We start from the raw sequence: 18,711 nt of genomic DNA, 5'->3' as shown, positions 1-18,711 counted from the left end.
AGTTTCATTAGTTGTTTAAAAAGTGACAAAATAAGTGCAAAGTTTTAGTGTCTATAAAACACTGGGAGCTGCCATGTTGTAACTTGTGTTACCTTCTCTGCTGTGGCCAATTAGGGACAGTTATACATAGGTCATTAGAGTGTGCAGCCAATGGTTGTGCTGGATTTAACAGTGTTCTGAACTTCCATTTCTAACAGGAACTGAAAAGCTCACAATTTCAGAATGGTGTTACAGGCAAAGAGGACAAAATAAATAATGAAAGTATATTGCAGAGTTGTTTTATTATATACAATTTATCATTTTATATTACCATCTCAAAGTGTTTAATGTCCCTTTAAGCATCCAAAGTATTAGATAAAGAAAATCACCTGACAAACGCTGGCCTCAGCAGAAGCACACATATAACTCTAAAGTGAGAAGAACCGTATTATATTATGTTACATAGATCCTCAGAAGAAAAACCTGCATCACATTCCAGTGACATGAGCGCCCATATTATTTTAAAAATGTTACTTTTATAGAGCTTGACAATATTTAGCCTACATGGTATACTCGTGGAAATATCAACAAAGCAAATAAAAAAAAAAGTATAGGTAATTAATTAGAGTTTCAATGGCTACAGGTAAAAAGCACTTCCGTGGACACAGCTGCACAATTAAAGAGACTGAAAACACCAACATGTTCTTTCAAGATTTAGATAGAAATACAATTGTAAATAACTTTCCAATGTACTTGTATTATCAAGTTGACTTCATTCTCTTGTTATCCTTTGCTGAAGGAACAGCATTACACTACTGGCAGCTAGATGAACACATCTAGTTAGCCAATCATAAGAGACAATTTGTGTGCAGGCACCAATCAGCAACTAGCTTCCACTAGATTAGGACATGTGTGTATTTATTTAAAAAACAAGAGATACCAAGAGAATGAAGCACATTTGAAAATAGAAGTGAATTTAAAAGTGGGTTAAAATGACTCTCTGTTTAAATCATGCAAGTTTAATTTTGACTTTCCCATTCCTTTAACTATTCTAATTAATTTAGCTGGTATTTTACAAAGGAGTAAACCTTAAATCTGGTTCAAAAACAGGAAACAAAAACTTGAAAGTGTTTTCTAATGGACTGAAATACTGCTCTGTTCTATTGGTATCCTTTGTTGAAAAGCATACCTAATTAGGCACAAGAGCAGATATGCAATACTGGGAGCTAGCTGCTGATTGGTGGCTGCACATATTTGCCTCTTGCCATTGTGTCACCCGATGTGCTCAGCTAATTCCCATCTGTTAACAGCTGCTCCTTCAACAAAGGATTCAAAGGGAATGAAACAGATTTGATAATAAAAGTAAATTGGAACATTATTTAAAATTGTATGCTCTATTTGATTCATGAATGAAACATTTTGCATTTCATGTCCCTTTAAATTTCCATGAATGAATTCAAACAGACCCCTTTGTATGGAAAAAATAGACCAATAGACAATTATTAGTAAAGTAATGACAACTTGTCTATGGAATAATCCATTGATCTAATGCAGGTGAAACTTATTTTACTAATACAAAACAGAGAATATTTAGTAAATACAGACTTTAGAAAGAGACTGCACACCTTTATTCTTTTTGTGATACAAAATGCCACGCAGGCTGAATCATTTCGCTTCTTTGGTTTATGGTACATGTGTTTGAGAGTCTAGTCCATGGCTTTGAAAAGTTGATAATTCCGCCCCCTTTTAACTTTAAAGGGACAGTATACACTCATTTTCATATAACTGCATGTAATAGACACTACCATAAAGAATAAGATGCACAGATACTGATATAAAAATCCAGTATAAAAATTTTAAAAACTTACTTAGAACATCTTAGTTTAGCTCTGTTGAAAAGGTAGCTGGAAAGCCCACTGCAAGTGGGAAATAAGACACTCCCCCTTCTTTTGCATATGAAAAGACCCTTTACACAAACAGGAGCAAGCTGGAGAAGGTAGCTGACGGTATTCACATAAAACTTTGGGGCTTGGTTAGGAGCTTGAAAATCAGAGCAATGTTATTTAAAAATAAGCAAATCTATACATTTAAAAAAAACAAACTTTATGGGCTATATAAATAGATCATCTACAAAACATTTATGCAAAGAAAAAATGAGTGTATAATGTCCCTTTAAGTGACATTAAACACTTTGATATATTTATATAAAATGTTTAATTATACTTAGCAAAAGAAGTTTGCAATATACTTTCATTATTATTATTTTTGTTCCATTTCCCTGTAATTTAATTCTGAATATTGTGGTCTTCCCAAATTCCTGTTAAAAGTCCAAGTGCAGACACATTTGTAATCCACACAGTGATTGGTTACACACTCTAGTAAACCACTTATAACTATCCCTAATTGGCCTTAGCAGAAAAAGAAACCCAAGTTATAATATTGCCGCACACACTGCTTTAAGGACATTAGAATGTTCCCTATTTTTTTCAATATTTAAAAAACTAATATAATTTTAAAAAATGCATGTCTATATTATAATTAATCTAATCTTTGCTCTGAATACATCATTCTTTCAATGAATCATTTAGTGCTAGATTACAAATAGAGTGCTAATTTACTGCACACCCGCAAACGGGCGATAAATAACCAGCCATTACAAAAGAGCTGGTTATTGCTACCGTGAGCTGCCACGAGTGCTTATAAAATGAACAAAAGATCAGATCACTGCTTAATTTTATAAATGTCCACCATATGCCCCAAACATCAAGTGTAATATACTTTATTTAAAATTAAAGACAGTAGCATCTTTATTTTTTAATAAAATAACTGCAAAAAGCAGTTATGAGGGTTTAAACTTGGCGGGTGTGGGTGTTTGCTAAAAAAACGCCACTGAAAAGTGCCTTTACATTGCAGTCTATGGGAACTGTGTCTTCCCTGTAAATATATATATGTATATGCTTATATGCATATATATTTATGTGTTAATATGTCTATATACACTTATTAGTTCAAGAAACAAAGTGTCCGACTGATCGAGGCGGTCAGGGTAAGGAGCAGCGGTAGCGACGACATGCTATCAGTGGCGTCACTAGGGGGGGGCGGGCCGCACCCGGGTGACACCCTCCAGTGGGTGACACCAAAAAAAAAAAATTTTTTTTTTTTTTTTTAAATTTTATTGAAATTCAAAGAAATAGAATGTTGAGATGCATAGATTATTTTATTTGAGGCTGACATTTGTGAACATTAGTGGGACTGGGGAAGTTGTAGACACACAATTTTTTTGCCCCTTGAGCCAGTGCTGCAATTTCAACAAATAGTTTTCCCGGCTGCTTTTGCTTGTTTGTACTTTGCTCCTCCCCTGCCCAATTTCACTATGAATGTTGTGGGTGTGCCGTGGGGCTTGCAAAGTTGCGCTGCTAGCCTAAACCTGCCTGCCTATCTGTGCTCACTGCTCAGTGACATGCGGCCCAGGGCTGTGCACTGACAGACTTGGAACAGAGTCAGAGAGCAGAATTTTCATAGTTTGCGCGCCTAAACCTTTTCTTCAGTGATTTATTTTAGAGTGCTCTGTTTATCTTTCATTTGATGTTCTGCTGAGCCAGGGAGCAGCTCTAGGCATGAGCTTCCTAATTAATGCAGTGCAGTTTACATATTTTGTATGTGTGTGTCTGAGTTTTTGTGTGTCTCAGTGTTTTTGTGTGTGTGTTTTTGTGTGTCTGTCTGAGTGTGTTTCCGAGTGTTTGTGTGTGCATCTGAGTATGTGTTTAAGTGTGTCTGAGTGTTTGTATGTGTGTTTGCCTGTGTTTTTGTGTGTGTCTGCTTTCTGGGGGGGGGGGTGACACCATGACTTACCGCACCGGGTGACACCAACCCTAGTGACGCCACTGCATGCTATGAGGTTGGGACCCACCTCTGAAATATAAGAACCGTAAGTGATGGACTGTCCGTGATGACAAGGAATTAAGAGGTATGAACCTTTTATGTGCGCTTTTGGGAGGTCGCAATCGCATTGCACCTCACTCGTAATACCAGAGCACATTTGCGTGTGCTGGTATAACTCAGTTGAGCGCAAATATCGCCTTTGCCGAAGCGATATTTTGCGTGCAACTCGTAATCTGGCCCTTAGTGTTTATATCCCTTTTAGGTATTCGCGTGCATCAATGGCGATCTAACATTCTTGAATTCCTTCTCTGGCCAGATAGAATTTACTTTGATGAAATAATTAGAATGAAATCACAAAAATAAGAAAAAAAAACTGCAAATGTGCATTTCTACATTGGGTGTTCTACTACATGAATAAGGTAACCTATACACATTGCAGCAAAAGTATATGTCCCTTTAATTAATGCTGAGGTTTAATAATATTGATCATGCTGATATCTACACTTAATCAAATAATCACTTAGCTAATACCATGTGAAATAGCTTTTGAGAGCTACATTCATTAAATATACAATATGATAATATACAGTATGTACATACTCACCACATTCTTTAAGCAGTGCAATCTGCCAGACTGGCGGCAGCACTCTGCATAACCTTCCTCCATGCTGTTAATTGCACCTCCCTGCCGGCTGAGGTGGGAAAATCCTGTCTGAGGAAGGTTATGAGGTCCATAGTTAATCTTAGGTCGCTTCTTGCTGCATATATTTCCAATGTTGCTGGGACTGGGATATCCAGGAGGAAAATCCTGCAGGTTGTTGCCTGTAGATGTGGTCAAGCCTTTCGAAGGTCTTCTTCCACGTGGGCTCAGAACAGACTCTTCTTGGATGAGAAAAGGGGGCCGGACTATAACCAAAAGAGCAAAATGTATCTTATACACTGCTTATTAAAGGGACAGTCTAGTCAAAATTAAAAACTTACATGATTCAGATAGGGCATGTCATTTTAAATAACTGATTGGCTAAAATGCTAATTTATCAAAAGAACTGAGATAAGGGGGCAGTTTGCAGAGGTTTAGATACGTGGTAATCATAGAGGTAAAAAAATATATTAATCTTGTGGGATTGTTAAGGAACCTACCATGTAATATGTTTTGATCATTGGAGTATAATTACTGTTTGAAATTGTTTTGTTGTAATGAATACTTTGATACAAATAAAAGATTAAACAAAAAAAAAATATATATATATATTAATATAACCATGTTGGTTATGCAAAACTGGGGAATAGCGGTAATAAAGGGATTATCTATTTTATGTTAAAATAAGCAAGACCTTTTAACCAAGTCACATCCTACAATCAAAGAAAGAAAATGACAAGCCTTATAAAACACATTAATTCACAACAAATTGACCCCTTGTGTAAATCAGTGCTTCTTAAAATGGGGTCCATTAAACATTTTTTGGGGTCTCCACAAGATTTTATAATGTGCTGTGCTTAGGGAGACACTGTAGGAGAGCAGGAAGGGTCCATGACCCAACAGTATTCTAAGTTTCAATTACCAACCAAACAACAGTGAAGCAATTAGGCAGAAAAGAATAGGAGATTGCTGTTGTACTTCGCTTGTTCTTTAAATGTACATTTTGTTTGGTAACTGCAGTGGCGTCACTAGGGGGGTGCGAGCCGCACCTGGGTGACACCCTCCAGGGGGTGACACCACAAAATTTTTTTTAACTTTTTTTTAAATTCAATGAAAACAGAATTTATGCTTACCTGATAAATTACTTTCTCCAACGGTGTGTCCGGTCCACGGCATCATCCATTACTTGTGGGAATATTCTCTTCCCCAACAGGAAATGGCAAAGAGCACAGCAAAAGCTGCCCATATAGCCCCTCCTCAGGCTCCGCCCCCCAGTCATTCGATCGACGGTTAGGAGAAAAAAAGGAGAAACTATAGGGTGCCGTGGTGACTGTAGTGTATAGAGAAAGAAATTTTTCAAACCTGTTTAAAAATCCAGGGCGGCAGCTTCTCAACCATGCCAGAGTGCAGGAAATACCGATGGCACTCTTTTCGACTGACGCAGAGAAGGCCTTCGACCGGGTCGACTGGCTCTTCCTGCGTCGGGCTATGGAGGTGATGAATTTTGGTAATTCTTTTCTCAATAAGACATTTGCGCTATACACATCCCCTAGCGCCCGAGTACGGTTAAACGGCACACTGTCAGAAGCATTCAAAATTACGAATGGTACCAGGCAGGGGTGCCCTTTGTCCCCCCTTCTGTTTGCGATCTCAATAGAGGCCTTGGCCCATAAAGTCAGACACAACCCTAAAATAACGGGTGTAAAGGTGGGAGACACAGAGCATAAACAGGCTCTGTATGCAGACGACATTTTGTATACCCTCACAAACGTCGACACTTCGGTACCGGAGCTCCTATCAGAGATAGAGACATATGGAAACCTCTCCAACTTCCATCTTAACCTCAACAAGTCGGAACTCCTTAACATCAGTGCACCCCCAGAGCAAATACAGCAATTGAAGTCAGACCTTAAAGTCTCGATAAACACTAGACAATTAAGATACTTAGGTATATATCTCACATCTAAGCCCCAAGACCTATACAAAGATAACTACATAAGATTACGAAATGAGATCATAAGAGACTTATCTTCCTGGAAAAATAAACCACTCACCTGGCTGGGCAAGATCGGTGTAGTAAAGATGAATATCCTCCCCCATATCCTTTACTTATTGCAGACAGTCCCGATCTCACTCCCAAGGGAATATATACCTCAGCTACAAAAGACACTTGAACAATTTGTGTGGTCAAGTACAAAACCAAGAGTTCCTAGGAGAACAATGTATTTACCTAGGGATAAGGGAGGTCTGGGATTTCCGGATTTGTCAGCCTATAGGAAAGCTATATTATTACAGCGTATAGTTGAATGGTCTCAAAACACAACACATAAAGCGTGGGTCAGATTAGATGGACAAATTTTTAAACTCAATAATGTAGGCACATTAGCATGGATCCCATCATCACAACGACCCAAGATACTAAGCAAATACCAGATAACCTCGGAAATACTAAATGAATGGGATAAAGTAGTAGCCACTAACTCACATATTTCCTCCAGAACCTCCCCACTTTTACCAATCATTGAAAACCCTGAATTACCATACTATAAGATCGGAACACGCCCCGGCAGACCTTACCACCTCAAAACCGGCTGTCTATACAATAGATGATTGCGATAGATTGCAATATATTTTCTTCATGGTTAAGGTACAACCAAATGGTACACTTCTTAACACGACACACACACAAAGACGAGCTGGGAAGGAATCCCACACCCTTTGAGCACTTATGTATAGCAAACAGACCACAAAGACGGTTAATCTCACTCATATACAAATTAGTGTCTGACCCCCCCTGACGGCCCACTCCCCACTTACACGAGAACATGGAATAGGGAGCTTAGCACAGATGTAGACAAAGAGTCATGGCTAAAATCATTTCTATTGACAAAACACTCATCGGTTTCAGCAAATGTACAGGAGATACACCTGAAACTACTGTGTAGATGGTATCTCACGCCAACTAGACTTCATAGGCTATACCCCAGGGCTAGCTCTCTGTGTTGGAGAGGGTGCAGGGAACCTGGCTCGCTCCTCCATATCTGGTGGTCCTGCCCGAGGATAATGGGCTTCTGGACAGAGGTGATCGCACAGGTTACAGAGAAACTGAAAGTTAACGTCCCCTGCACCCCGGACACAATGCTTCTTTTGAACATCCCAAAAATCACAGAACCACACAAACAAGCGCTTATGTTGATAATGCTCACAGGAGCTAAAAAACTAATCCCACAAAAATGGAAAACACAGAACATTCCAACACTAGAGGAATGGCGTATTGCAGTAGAGGACCTATTGGTGCTCGAAAGGCTACACTATATTAAGACAAGCCAAGTGGCAACACATGAAATGATGCTAGCCAGTTGGAGGGGTACATCTGTCTAGCCAGCGGGATATTAGCGCGCACTCATGCAGTCTGAGCCACCTGTTTTTTTTTTGTTTTTTTTTCACCCTCCCCCTCCTACCTACCCCTGCAGACTTCTCCTTTTCTCTCCCTTTATACCTCTTCTGAATCTCTTACTCTACTCTACTCTTACTGGCATGCCTGGTCAGTTAAATTACTTGTTTACTGTTTAGAAATAACCTTACTGTTTAAGGAAAACTGTTAAAAACTCAAGCTTATAAATGGAACGCAAGCATCTGGTTAATCCAAAACTTCTGAACTGTACCTACATTGAGACTTAATTTTATTCACAAAAGAGCAAGCCTGGTCAAATGGACCTTTCGTTACTCATTGTATCTACGATGCTTGTTGTTTCTATTTTACTTTATTGTATTGTTGAATGTTTTGTACAATAAAGCTTGTTTAAAAAAAAAAAAAAACCAGGGCGGGCCGTGGACCAGACACACCGTTGGAGAAAGTAATTTATCAGGTAAGCATAAATTCTGTTTTCTCCAACATTGGTGTGTCCGGTCCATGGCGTCATCCATTACTTGTGGGAACCAATACCAAAGCTTTAGAACACGGATGAAGGGAGGGAGCAAATCAGGTTACTTAAACAGAAGGCACCACGGCTTGCAAAACCTTTCTCCCAAAAATAGCCTCCGAAGAAGCATAAGTATCAAATTTGTAGAATTTGGCAAAAGTGTGCAAGGAAGACCAAGTTGCTGCCTTACATATCTGATCAACAGAAGCCTCGTTCTTGAAAGCCCATGTGGAAGCCACAGCCCTAGTAGAGTGAGCTGTGATTCTTTCAGGAGGCTGCCGTCCAGTCTCATAAGCCAATCGGATAATGCTTTTCAGCCAGAAAGAAAGAGAGGTAGCAGTAGCTTTTTGTCCTCTCCTCTTACCAGAGTAAACGACAAACAAAGATGAGGTTTGTCTAAAATCCTTTGTTGCTTCTAAATAGAACTTTAAAGCACGGACTACATCTAAATTGTGTAACAAACGTTCCTTCTTTGAAACTGGTTTCGGACACAGAGAAGGAACAACTATTTCCTGGTTAATATTCTTGTTGGAAACAACTTTTGGAAGAAAACCAGGCTTGGTACGCAAAACGACCTTATCTGAATGGAACACCAGATAGGGTGGATCACACTGCAAAGCAGATAATTCAGAAACTCTTCTAGCAGAAGAAATAGCAACCAAAAACAGAACTTTCCAAGATAGTAACTTGATATCTATGGAATGTAAGGGTTCAAACGGAACCCCTTGAAGAACTGAAAGAACTAAATTTAGACTCCAAGGAGGAGTCATGGGTCTGTAAACAGGCTTGATTCTGACCAAAGCCTGTACAAAAGCTTGTACATCTGGCACAGCTGCCAGGCGTTTGTGTAACAAAACAGATAAGGCAGAAATCTGTCCTTTTAGAGAACTCGCTGACAACCCTTTATCCAAACCCTCTTGGAGAAAGGAAAGAATCTTAGGAATTTTAATCTTACTCCAGGAGAATCCCTTGGATTCACACCAACAGATATATTTTTTCCATATTTTATGGTAAATCTTTCTAGTCACAGGTTTTCTGGCTTGGACCAGAGTATCTATCACTGAATTTGAAAACCCACGCTTGGATAAAATCAAGCGTTCAATTTCCAAGCAGTCAGCTGCAGAGAAACTAGATTTGGATGTTCGAATGGACCTTGTACTAGAAGATCCTGTCTCAAAGGTAGCTTCCATGGTGGAGCCGATGACATATTCACCAGGTCTGCATACCAAGTCCTGCGTGGCCACGCAGGAGCTATCAGAATCACAGAGGCTTTCTCCTGTTTGATCCTGGCTACGAGCCTGGGAAGGAGAGGAAACGGTGGAAACACATAAGCTAGGTTGAACGACCAAGGCGCCACTAATGCATCCACTAGAGTCGCCTTGGGATCCCTGGATCTGGACCCGTAGCAAGGAACCTTGAAGTTCTGACGAGACGCCATCAGATCCATGTCTGGAATGCCCCATAATTGGGTTAACTGGGCAAAGACCTCCGGGTGGAGTTCCCACTCCCCCGGATGGAAAGTCTGACGACTCAGATAATCCGCCTCCCAGTTGTCTACTCCTGGGATGTGAATTGCAGATAGATGGCAGGAGTGATCCTCCGCCTATTTTTGATGATCTTGGATACCTCTCTCATCGCCAAGGAACTCTTTGTTCCTCCCCGATGGTTGATGTAAGCTACAGTCATCATGTTGTCTGACTGGAATCTTATGAATCCGGCCTTTGCTAGTTGAGGCCAAGCTCGGAGAGCATTGAATATCGCTCTCAGTTCCAGGATGTTTATTGGGAGAAGAGACTCTTCTCAAGACCATAGACCCTGAGCTTTCAGGGAATTCCAGACCGCGCCCCAGCATAATAGACTGGCGTCGGTCGTGACAATGACCCACTCTGGTCTGCGGAAACTCATTCCCTGAGACAGGTGATCCTGAGTCAACCACCAACGGAGTGAGTCTCTGGTTATCTGGTCTACTTGAATCTGAGGAGACAAGTCTGCATAGTCCCCATTCCACTGATTGAGCATGCACAGTTATAATGGTCTTAGATTAATTCGAGCAAAAGGAACTATGTCCATTGCTGCAACCATCAATCCTACTACTTCCATGCACTGAGCTATGGAAGGCTGCAGAATAGAGTGAAGAACTTGACAAGCGTTTAAAAGCTTTGACTTTCTGACTTCTGTCAGGAAGATCTTCATTTCTAAAGAATCTATTATTGTTCCCAAAAAGGGAACTCTTGTTGACGGAGACAGGGAACTCTTTTCTACGTTCACCTTCCACCCGTGAGATCTGAGAAAGGCTAGGACAATGTCTGTATGAGCCTTTGCCTTGGAAAGAGACAACGCTTGAATTAGAATGTCGTCTAGATAAGGTGCCACTGCAATGCCCCTCGGTCTTAGAACCGCCAGAAGGGACCCTAGCACCTTTGTGAAAATTCTGGGAGCAGTGGCTAAACCGAATGGAAGAGCCACGAACTGGTAATGTTTGTCCAGAAAGGCAAACCTTAGGAACTGATGATGATCTTTGTGGATAGGAATATGTAGGTAAGCATCCTTAAAATCCACGGTAGTCATATATTGAACCTCCTGGATTGTAGGTAAAATTGTTCGAATGGTTTCCATTTTGAACGATGGAACTCTGAGAAACTTGTTTCGAATTTTTAAATTCAGAATTGGTCTGAAAATAAGCGAGACATGTGGAACCTTCCCCTTGGAGGAAGTTCCTTGAACTCTAGAAGATAACCCTGAGAGACTATTTCTAGTGCCCAGGGATCCGGAACATCTCTTACCCAAGCCTGAGCAAAGAGAGAGAGTCTGCCCCCTACTAGATCCGGTCCCGGATCGGGGGCTACCCCTTCATGCTGTCTTGGTAGCAGCAGCAGGCTTCTTGGCCTGTTTACCCTTGTTCCAGCCTTGCATCGGTTTCCAAGCTGGTTTAGCCTGGGAAGCGTTACCCTCTTGTCTAGAGGCTGCAGAGTTAGAAGCCGGTCCGTTCCTGAAATTACGAAAGGAACGAAAATTGGACTTATTCTTAGCCTTGAAAGGCCTATCCTGTGGGAGGGCATGGCCCTTCCCCCCAGTGATGTCTGAAATAATTTCTTTCAATTCTGGCCCAAAAAGGGTCTTACCTTTGAAAGGGATATTAAGCAATTTTGTCTTGGAAGATACATCCGCCGACCAAGACTTTAGCCAAAGCGCTCTACGCGCCACAATTGCAAACCCTGAATTTTTCGCCGCTAATTGCAAAGCGGCATCTAAAATAAAGGAATTAGCTAACTTAAGTGCATGAATTCTGTCCATGACTTCCTCATATGGAGTCTCTTTATCGAGCGACTTTTCTAGTTCATCGAACCAGAAACACGCCGCCGTGGTGACAGGAATAATGCACGAAATTGGTTGGAGGAGGTAACCTTGCTGAACAAAAATCTTTTTAAGCAAACCCTCCAATTTTTTATCCATAGGATCTTTGAAAGCACAATTGTCCTCAATGGGAATAGTCGTGCGTTTGGCTAGCGTAGAAACTGTCCCCTCAACCTTAGGGACTGTTTGCCATGTGTCCTTCCTTGGGTCGACCATGGGGAACAATTTCTTAAATATAGGAGGTGGGACGAAAGGTATGCCTGGCTTCTCCCACTCCTTATTCACTATGTCCGCCACCCTTTTAGGTATTGGAAAGGCATCAGGGTGCACCGGGACCTCTAGGAATTTGTCCATCTTGCACAATTTTTCTGGAATGACCAAAGAGTCACAATCATCCAGAGTAGTTAGTACCTCCTTAAGTAATGCGCGGAGATGCTCTAACTTAAATTTAAATGTCACAACATCAGGTTCTGCCTGTTGAGAAATTCTTCCTGAATCAGAAAGTTCTCCCTCCGACAAACCCTCCCTCACTGCCACTTCTGACTGGTGTGAGGGTATGACAGATAAATTATCGTCAGCGCCTTCTTGCTCCACTGTATTTAAAACTGAGCAATCACGCTTTCTTTGAAATGCTGGCATTTTGGATAAAATATTAGCTATGGAATTATCCATTACTGCCGTTAATTGTTGCATAGTAACAAGCATTGGCGCGCTAGATGTACTAGGGGTCGCCTGCGCGGGCATAACTGGTATTGACACAGAAGGAGAGGATGAAGAACTATCCCCACTACCTTCATTTGAGGAATCATCTTGGGCAACCTGTCAGCCGCTCTGGAATCAATCCGGGATGTAACCCAACTGCTAGCGTGAATTGAAAGCACACGCTAGAACACTGAGAAATATCCAGGACGTGACCCACTCAGGAAGCAGATTAGAAGATAACAAAAATGAATATTGTTCCAGAATGCAGGAAAGCCACAAAGGATAAAACGTCCCTTTAAGTAGTACAAAGAACAAAAAGGAAATGCTCTTACTTGAAGCTTCTGAAAAAGGTCCTCTTTAGCAGGCTTGTAAAACAAAGGAAAAGTTCTCTTTTGCAGCTTGTAAAAGTATAATGTCCCTTTAAGCAGGTTTATAACAAACAGAAAGGCAAAGTTCTCTTTTGCAGCTTGTAAAAGTAAATGTCCCTTTTAAGCAGGTGTATAACAAACAGAAAGGCAAAGTTCTCTTTTGCAGCTTGTAAAAGTAAAATGTCCCTTTAAGCAGGTCTTGTTTAACAAAGAATAGGTTTAAAGGTAAAGGCCAAAGCAAGGTCAGGCAGGCAGAAGTCGGCATCCAAATATCAGCAAAAGGTATAGGCAAAAGACAGGGTCAGGCAAGCAGAAGTCGGCATCCAAGTATCAGCAAAAGGGTAATAGCTACAGGCAAGGTCAGGCAGGCAGAAGTCAATGTCCAAATATCAGCAAGTAGGGATTAGGCAAGAGGCTTGGTCAGGCAGGCAGAGGTCGGTACACAGAAGAACAAAACTGATATGGTACTCACAATCCAGGGAAACAAACAAACGGGCCCAGATTCAGATCTCCCGCCGAGATTTAAAGGGCAGGAGCGTAACCGTCATCAGAGGGGTGTGAGAGAAAGCGTCATGTTGCTAAGCAACATGACGTCAGAGACACAGAGGAGTTCCGGGAGCCGCGGCGACACGGCGATGAACGGAAGCGCTCATGACAGCACCCCCTCCTCAAGGACCCCTCCGGGGGACAGGACCAGGTCTATCAGGATGAGTCTTGTGGAAGGTCTTGACCAATATAGGAGCATTTACTTGATGAGCAGGTTCCCAAGAACGTTCCGTGACTGGATAACCCTTCCAATGAATGAGATAATACAATTTCTTGCCCCGCAATTTGGAATCTAGAATATGGCTGATCTCAAACTCAGGATGTCCATGCACCAATAACGGTGGAGGTTTAGAAAAAGGCTTAGAATACCTGTTAATCATCACAGGTTTTAAAAGAGAAACATGGAATACCGGATGGACTTTGAGAGACTTGGGTAAGGCTACCCGATAAGCAGTGGAACATACCTGACCCAGTATTCGGAAAGGACCCACATATCGTGGTCCCAATTTGTTAGAAGGTTGTTTCAGGCGAAGAAATCGAGAGGAAATCCAAACTTTATCACCAGGGCGATATTTGGGAGCCTTTTTCCGTCGAAGATCCGAAAAGAACTTGTAACGTCTAGAAGTTACAGAAAGAATACGATGTATCTTCTGCCAATGTCGAGTTAATCTTCGGGCTGTAAGATCAGAAGCAGGATTCACTGTGGAGGAAGTATGCAAAGGGAATGTCCTAGGCTGATATCCGTAAGCTGCATGAAAAGGAGAAGTCTGAAGGGAGGAATTGTACCGGGCATTATGGGCCAATTCAGCCAAAGGAAGGTAAGAAGTCCAGTTAGAATGATAATGATCCACATAATGTCTAAGATATGTTTCAAGACACTGGTTTACTCTTTCAGTCTGACCATTCGATTGTGGGTGGTGAGAAGTAGAGAGAGATATAGTAGTACCAAAATGTTTACAAAGTGACCTCCAAAATCGAGAAACGAATTGTACCCCTCTATCTGAAACAATATCTAGAGGAAATCCATGGATTCTTACAATATGTAGAATAAAAAGTTCAGAGAGTCTTTTGGCAGATGGTAATCCTGGCAAGGGTACAAAATGAGCCGTCTTAGTGAACCTGTCGACCACCACCCAGATAGTATTGTTCCCAGTGGACAAGGGAAGATCGGTAATAAAGTCCATGGATACATGAGTCCAAGGCTGGTGAGGTATAGGCAATGGTTGGAGTAATCCTGAAGGAAGTTGGCGTGGAGTTTTGTTCATGGCACATTGTGTGCATACTGAGACGTAATCCTTCACATCTTGAGAGAGTGTAGGCCACCAGACATGTTGTTTGAGGTTTCGAGTGGTAATACTGATGCCAGGATGTCCAGAAAGGGGACTATCATGAGCCCAAAATAAAATCTTGGAACGAAGGCGTTCAGGAACAAAGAGTAAACCATTGGGAGGTTTACAGGACAAAGGAAGATGCTCTTGAGCGGACTGTAATTCTTGTAACCAAGAAGTTGTTAACTGGCCAATGACTTCATGAGGTTGGAGAATGGTACCAGACTCAGGAACTGGGGTATCTTGAAATTGTCTGGAAAGTGCGTCTGCTTTAATATTTTTTGAACCAGGTATGTAAGACAAATTATAGTGAAACCGAGAGAAGAATAAGGACCAGCGTGCTTGCCTGGAATTTAGTCGTTTGGCTGTTTGGAGATACAGAAGGTTCTTATGATCAGTAAGTATAGTAAATGGCAAAGAAGTACCTTCCAGCCAATGTCTCCATTCATCCAATGCCATCTTGATGGCAAGCAACTCTTTATTCCCTACGTCATAGTTAAATTCGGAAGGAGTGAATTTTTTAGAGAAAAAAGCAACAGGATGAATCCTTCCAGTCTCTGGTATTCGTTGAGACAGAACCGCTCCAGCAGCAACAGAGGAAGCATCCACCTCCAGAATAAATTGAAACTCAGGATTTGGATGACGAAGGATAGGAGCTGAGGAAAAAGCTTCTTTGAGAGATTCAAAAGCTTCTATAGCCTCAGACGGCCATACTTTACAGTTTTGTCCTTTTCTTGTGAGAGAAGTAAGAGGAGAAGTAATAGTAGCAAAATTCTTGATGAACTTTCTGTAATAATTGGCGAAGCCTAGGAAACGTTGTAAAGCCTTCAAAGAATCAGGTCTAGGCCAATCCAAAATGGCAGAAAGTTTAGTAGGGTCCATTTCGAATCCAGATGCCGATATTACATAACCCAGAAAGGGTATGGATTTTTGATGGAAAGAACATTTCTCCAGTTTAGCAAACAGATGGAATTCTCTTAGACGTTGAAGTACTTTCTTGACGTGGTGCACATGATCTTGGTGGTTCTGAGAAAAAATTAAGATGTCGTCCAGGTATATGATAACAAAAGTATTCAAAAAATCACGAAAGATCTCATTTACAAAATGCTGGAAAACCGCCGGAGCATTGCATAGCCCGAAGGGCATGACCAAATATTCATAATGCCCAAATCGAGTGTTAAAGGCAGTCTTCCACTCATCTCCTTTGCGTATACGGATCAAGTTGTATGCACCACGTAGGTCGAGTTTGGTGAAAATGGTGGCTCCCTGAAGATAAGTAAAAAGTTCAGGAATAAGGGGCAGAGGATAACTGTTCTTGATGGTAATCTGATTCAATCCACGATAATCAATACAGGGTCTTAATCCGCCATCCTTTTTTCCCACAAAAAAGAAACCAGCCCCTACAGGGGAAGAGGAGGGTCGAATAAATCCTCTAGCCAGATTGTCTTTTATATATTCTTCCAGAGCCATGTTTTCTGGTTTAGAAAGTGGATATGTCTTGCCTCGAGGATAGGCAGCCCCAGGAAGGAGGTCAATGGGACAATCAAAAGGGCGATGAGGAGGAAGACGTTCCGCTTCTTTTTTGGAGAAGACATCCACAAAGTCATGGTAATGCATAGGTAAGGATTCCGGAGTTTCAACTGTGAGAGCAATAGTGAGTGGTAACTTAGTAATCTTTTGAAGACATTTAGTCTGGCATGTAGATCCCCAGGAAGTGAGTTCACCGAAAGTCCAAGAAAAAATGGGATTGTGAATCTGGAGCCAGGGTAATCCCAAGATAATGGGAAATTGCGGAGTGGGAATGACATCGAAACAAATTGTCTCAAAATGAAGTATTCCTACGGTGAGGATTAAGGGTTGAGTAGAAAACTGAATGTATCCAGAACCCAAAGGATCTCCACTGACCGTAGAGACTGAAATGGAATACTCCTTCTTTAGTAAGGGTATAGAATGAGTAGAAACAAATGTAGAGTCAATGAACACACCTCCAGCACCAGAATCAATTAGAGCTTGGGTATAGATCTTCTTATGTCCAATTAGAAGAGTTACTGGAACAAAGAGTTTCTTGTATAGGGAATGACCACTATTTTGGCTTAACTCAGTTCCCTGGACTAGAGTTAAGCCCTGGCTTTTACTGGCCTAGTAGGACAATCCCTTAATAAATGTCCTTTAAGGCCACAGTACAGACATAAGCCAAGAGTCCGTCTTCTTAAGCGTTCAGTCTCAGTTAATTTTATACTTCCTACTTCCATGGGTTCAGCCTGATCAGTAGTAGGAGAGGCTGGAGTGACTGGATTAGAAAAACGAGGAGCTAAACGAAAAGGAGTTTGAGTGGAAGTCCTCTGTGTTCTATCCTTTTCTTGTTGGCGTTCACGAAACCTGGCGTCGAGACTGATACAGAGATTTATTAAGGCTTCTAAGGACTCTGGAAGTTCACGATACACCAATTCATCCTTGAGACGCTCAGAAAGTCCTTTACGGAAAGCGGCTCTGAGTGCTCCCTGATTCCAAGTGGTTTCAGAGGCAAGGGTGCGGAACTCAATTGCATATTGAGAGACTGGTTGATTTCCTTGACGTAAATCCAGGAGAGTTGCTTCAGCAGCGGATGACCTTCCAGGTTTATCGAATACGTTTGAGAATGTAGATAGAAATGTATCAACATCCAACAGTATAGGATCATTCTTTTCTAGCAAAGGTGACACCCAAGCCAAGGCTTTTCCTTTCATTAAGGAAATAAGAAACGTGATTCTAGAAGAGGCAGTAGCAAAGAGAGTAGGGCTATTTCGGAAATGAAGACGGCATTGATTCAAAAAGCCTCTACATTCTTCAGGATTCCCATCATATTTATCCGGAAGAGGAATCCTGGGACTTAGTTGTACCTGAGACTGATTGTTAGGAATCGGAGGAGGTAATGCCTCAATCGGATTTGGATTGGGATTAGGATTGGGAGGTGCGGTAGCAACCAAATTTTGTAATAGAGCAGTAATTTGATCAAGTTTAGTGTCCAGAGACTGCAAGTGAGTGGCATGAGAACCCAAGAGCTGTCCCTGGTGAGCCACGGCCATAGATAATTCAGTGGGGTCCATTTTTCTGGCCCGTTTGTAATGTCAGCCGCTCTGGAATCAATCCGGGATGTAACCCAACTGCTAGCGTGAATTGAAAGCACACGCTAGAACACTGAGAAATATCCAGGACGTGACCCACTCAGGAAGCAGATTAGAAGATAACAAAAATGAATATTGTTCCAGAATGCAGGAAAGCCACAAAGGATAAAACGTCCCTTTAAGTAGTACAAAGAACAAAAAGGAAATGCTCTTACTTGAAGCTTCTGAAAAAGGTCCTCTTTAGCAGGCTTGTAAAACAAAGGAAAAGTTCTCTTTTGCAGCTTGTAAAAGTATAATGTCCCTTTAAGCAGGTTTATAACAAACAGAAAGGCAAAGTTCTCTTTTGCAGCTTGTAAAAGTAAATGTCCCTTTTAAGCAGGTGTATAACAAACAGAAAGGCAAAGTTCTCTTTTGCAGCTTGTAAAAGTAAAATGTCCCTTTAAGCAGGTCTTGTTTAACAAAGAATAGGTTTAAAGGTAAAGGCCAAAGCAAGGTCAGGCAGGCAGAAGTCGGCATCCAAATATCAGCAAAAGGTATAGGCAAAAGACAGGGTCAGGCAAGCAGAAGTCGGCATCCAAGTATCAGCAAAAGGGTAATAGCTACAGGCAAGGTCAGGCAGGCAGAAGTCAATGTCCAAATATCAGCAAGTAGGGATTAGGCAAGAGGCTTGGTCAGGCAGGCAGAGGTCGGTACACAGAAGAACAAAACTGATATGGTACTCACAATCCAGGGAAACAAACAAACGGGCCCAGATTCAGATCTCCCGCCGAGATTTAAAGGGCAGGAGCGTAACCGTCATCAGAGGGGTGTGAGAGAAAGCGTCATGTTGCTAAGCAACATGACGTCAGAGACACAGAGGAGTTCCGGGAGCCGCGGCGACACGGC

The 18,711-nt window shown here is 41.5% G+C and overlaps 1 protein-coding gene across 1 annotated transcript in view; it reads right to left on the bottom strand.

Annotated features, from left to right (window-relative positions):
* Positions 1-18,711, bottom strand: part of ECM1 (extracellular matrix protein 1) — a 107,577-nt gene that overhangs the window by 22,004 nt on the left and 66,862 nt on the right. Inside the window, exon 3 of the mRNA XM_053705459.1 lies at positions 4,466-4,767. Coding sequence (XP_053561434.1) covers positions 4,466-4,767 — 302 coding nt within the window. The remainder of the gene's footprint in view (positions 1-4,465; positions 4,768-18,711) is intronic.

Source organism: Bombina bombina, chromosome 1 (assembly GCF_027579735.1).
Source record: "Bombina bombina isolate aBomBom1 chromosome 1, aBomBom1.pri, whole genome shotgun sequence".
Taxonomy (NCBI): Eukaryota; Metazoa; Chordata; class Amphibia; order Anura; family Bombinatoridae; genus Bombina; species Bombina bombina.
Note: the sequence above shows the minus strand (reverse complement) of the source record. Positions and strands in the feature narration are given on the sequence as shown.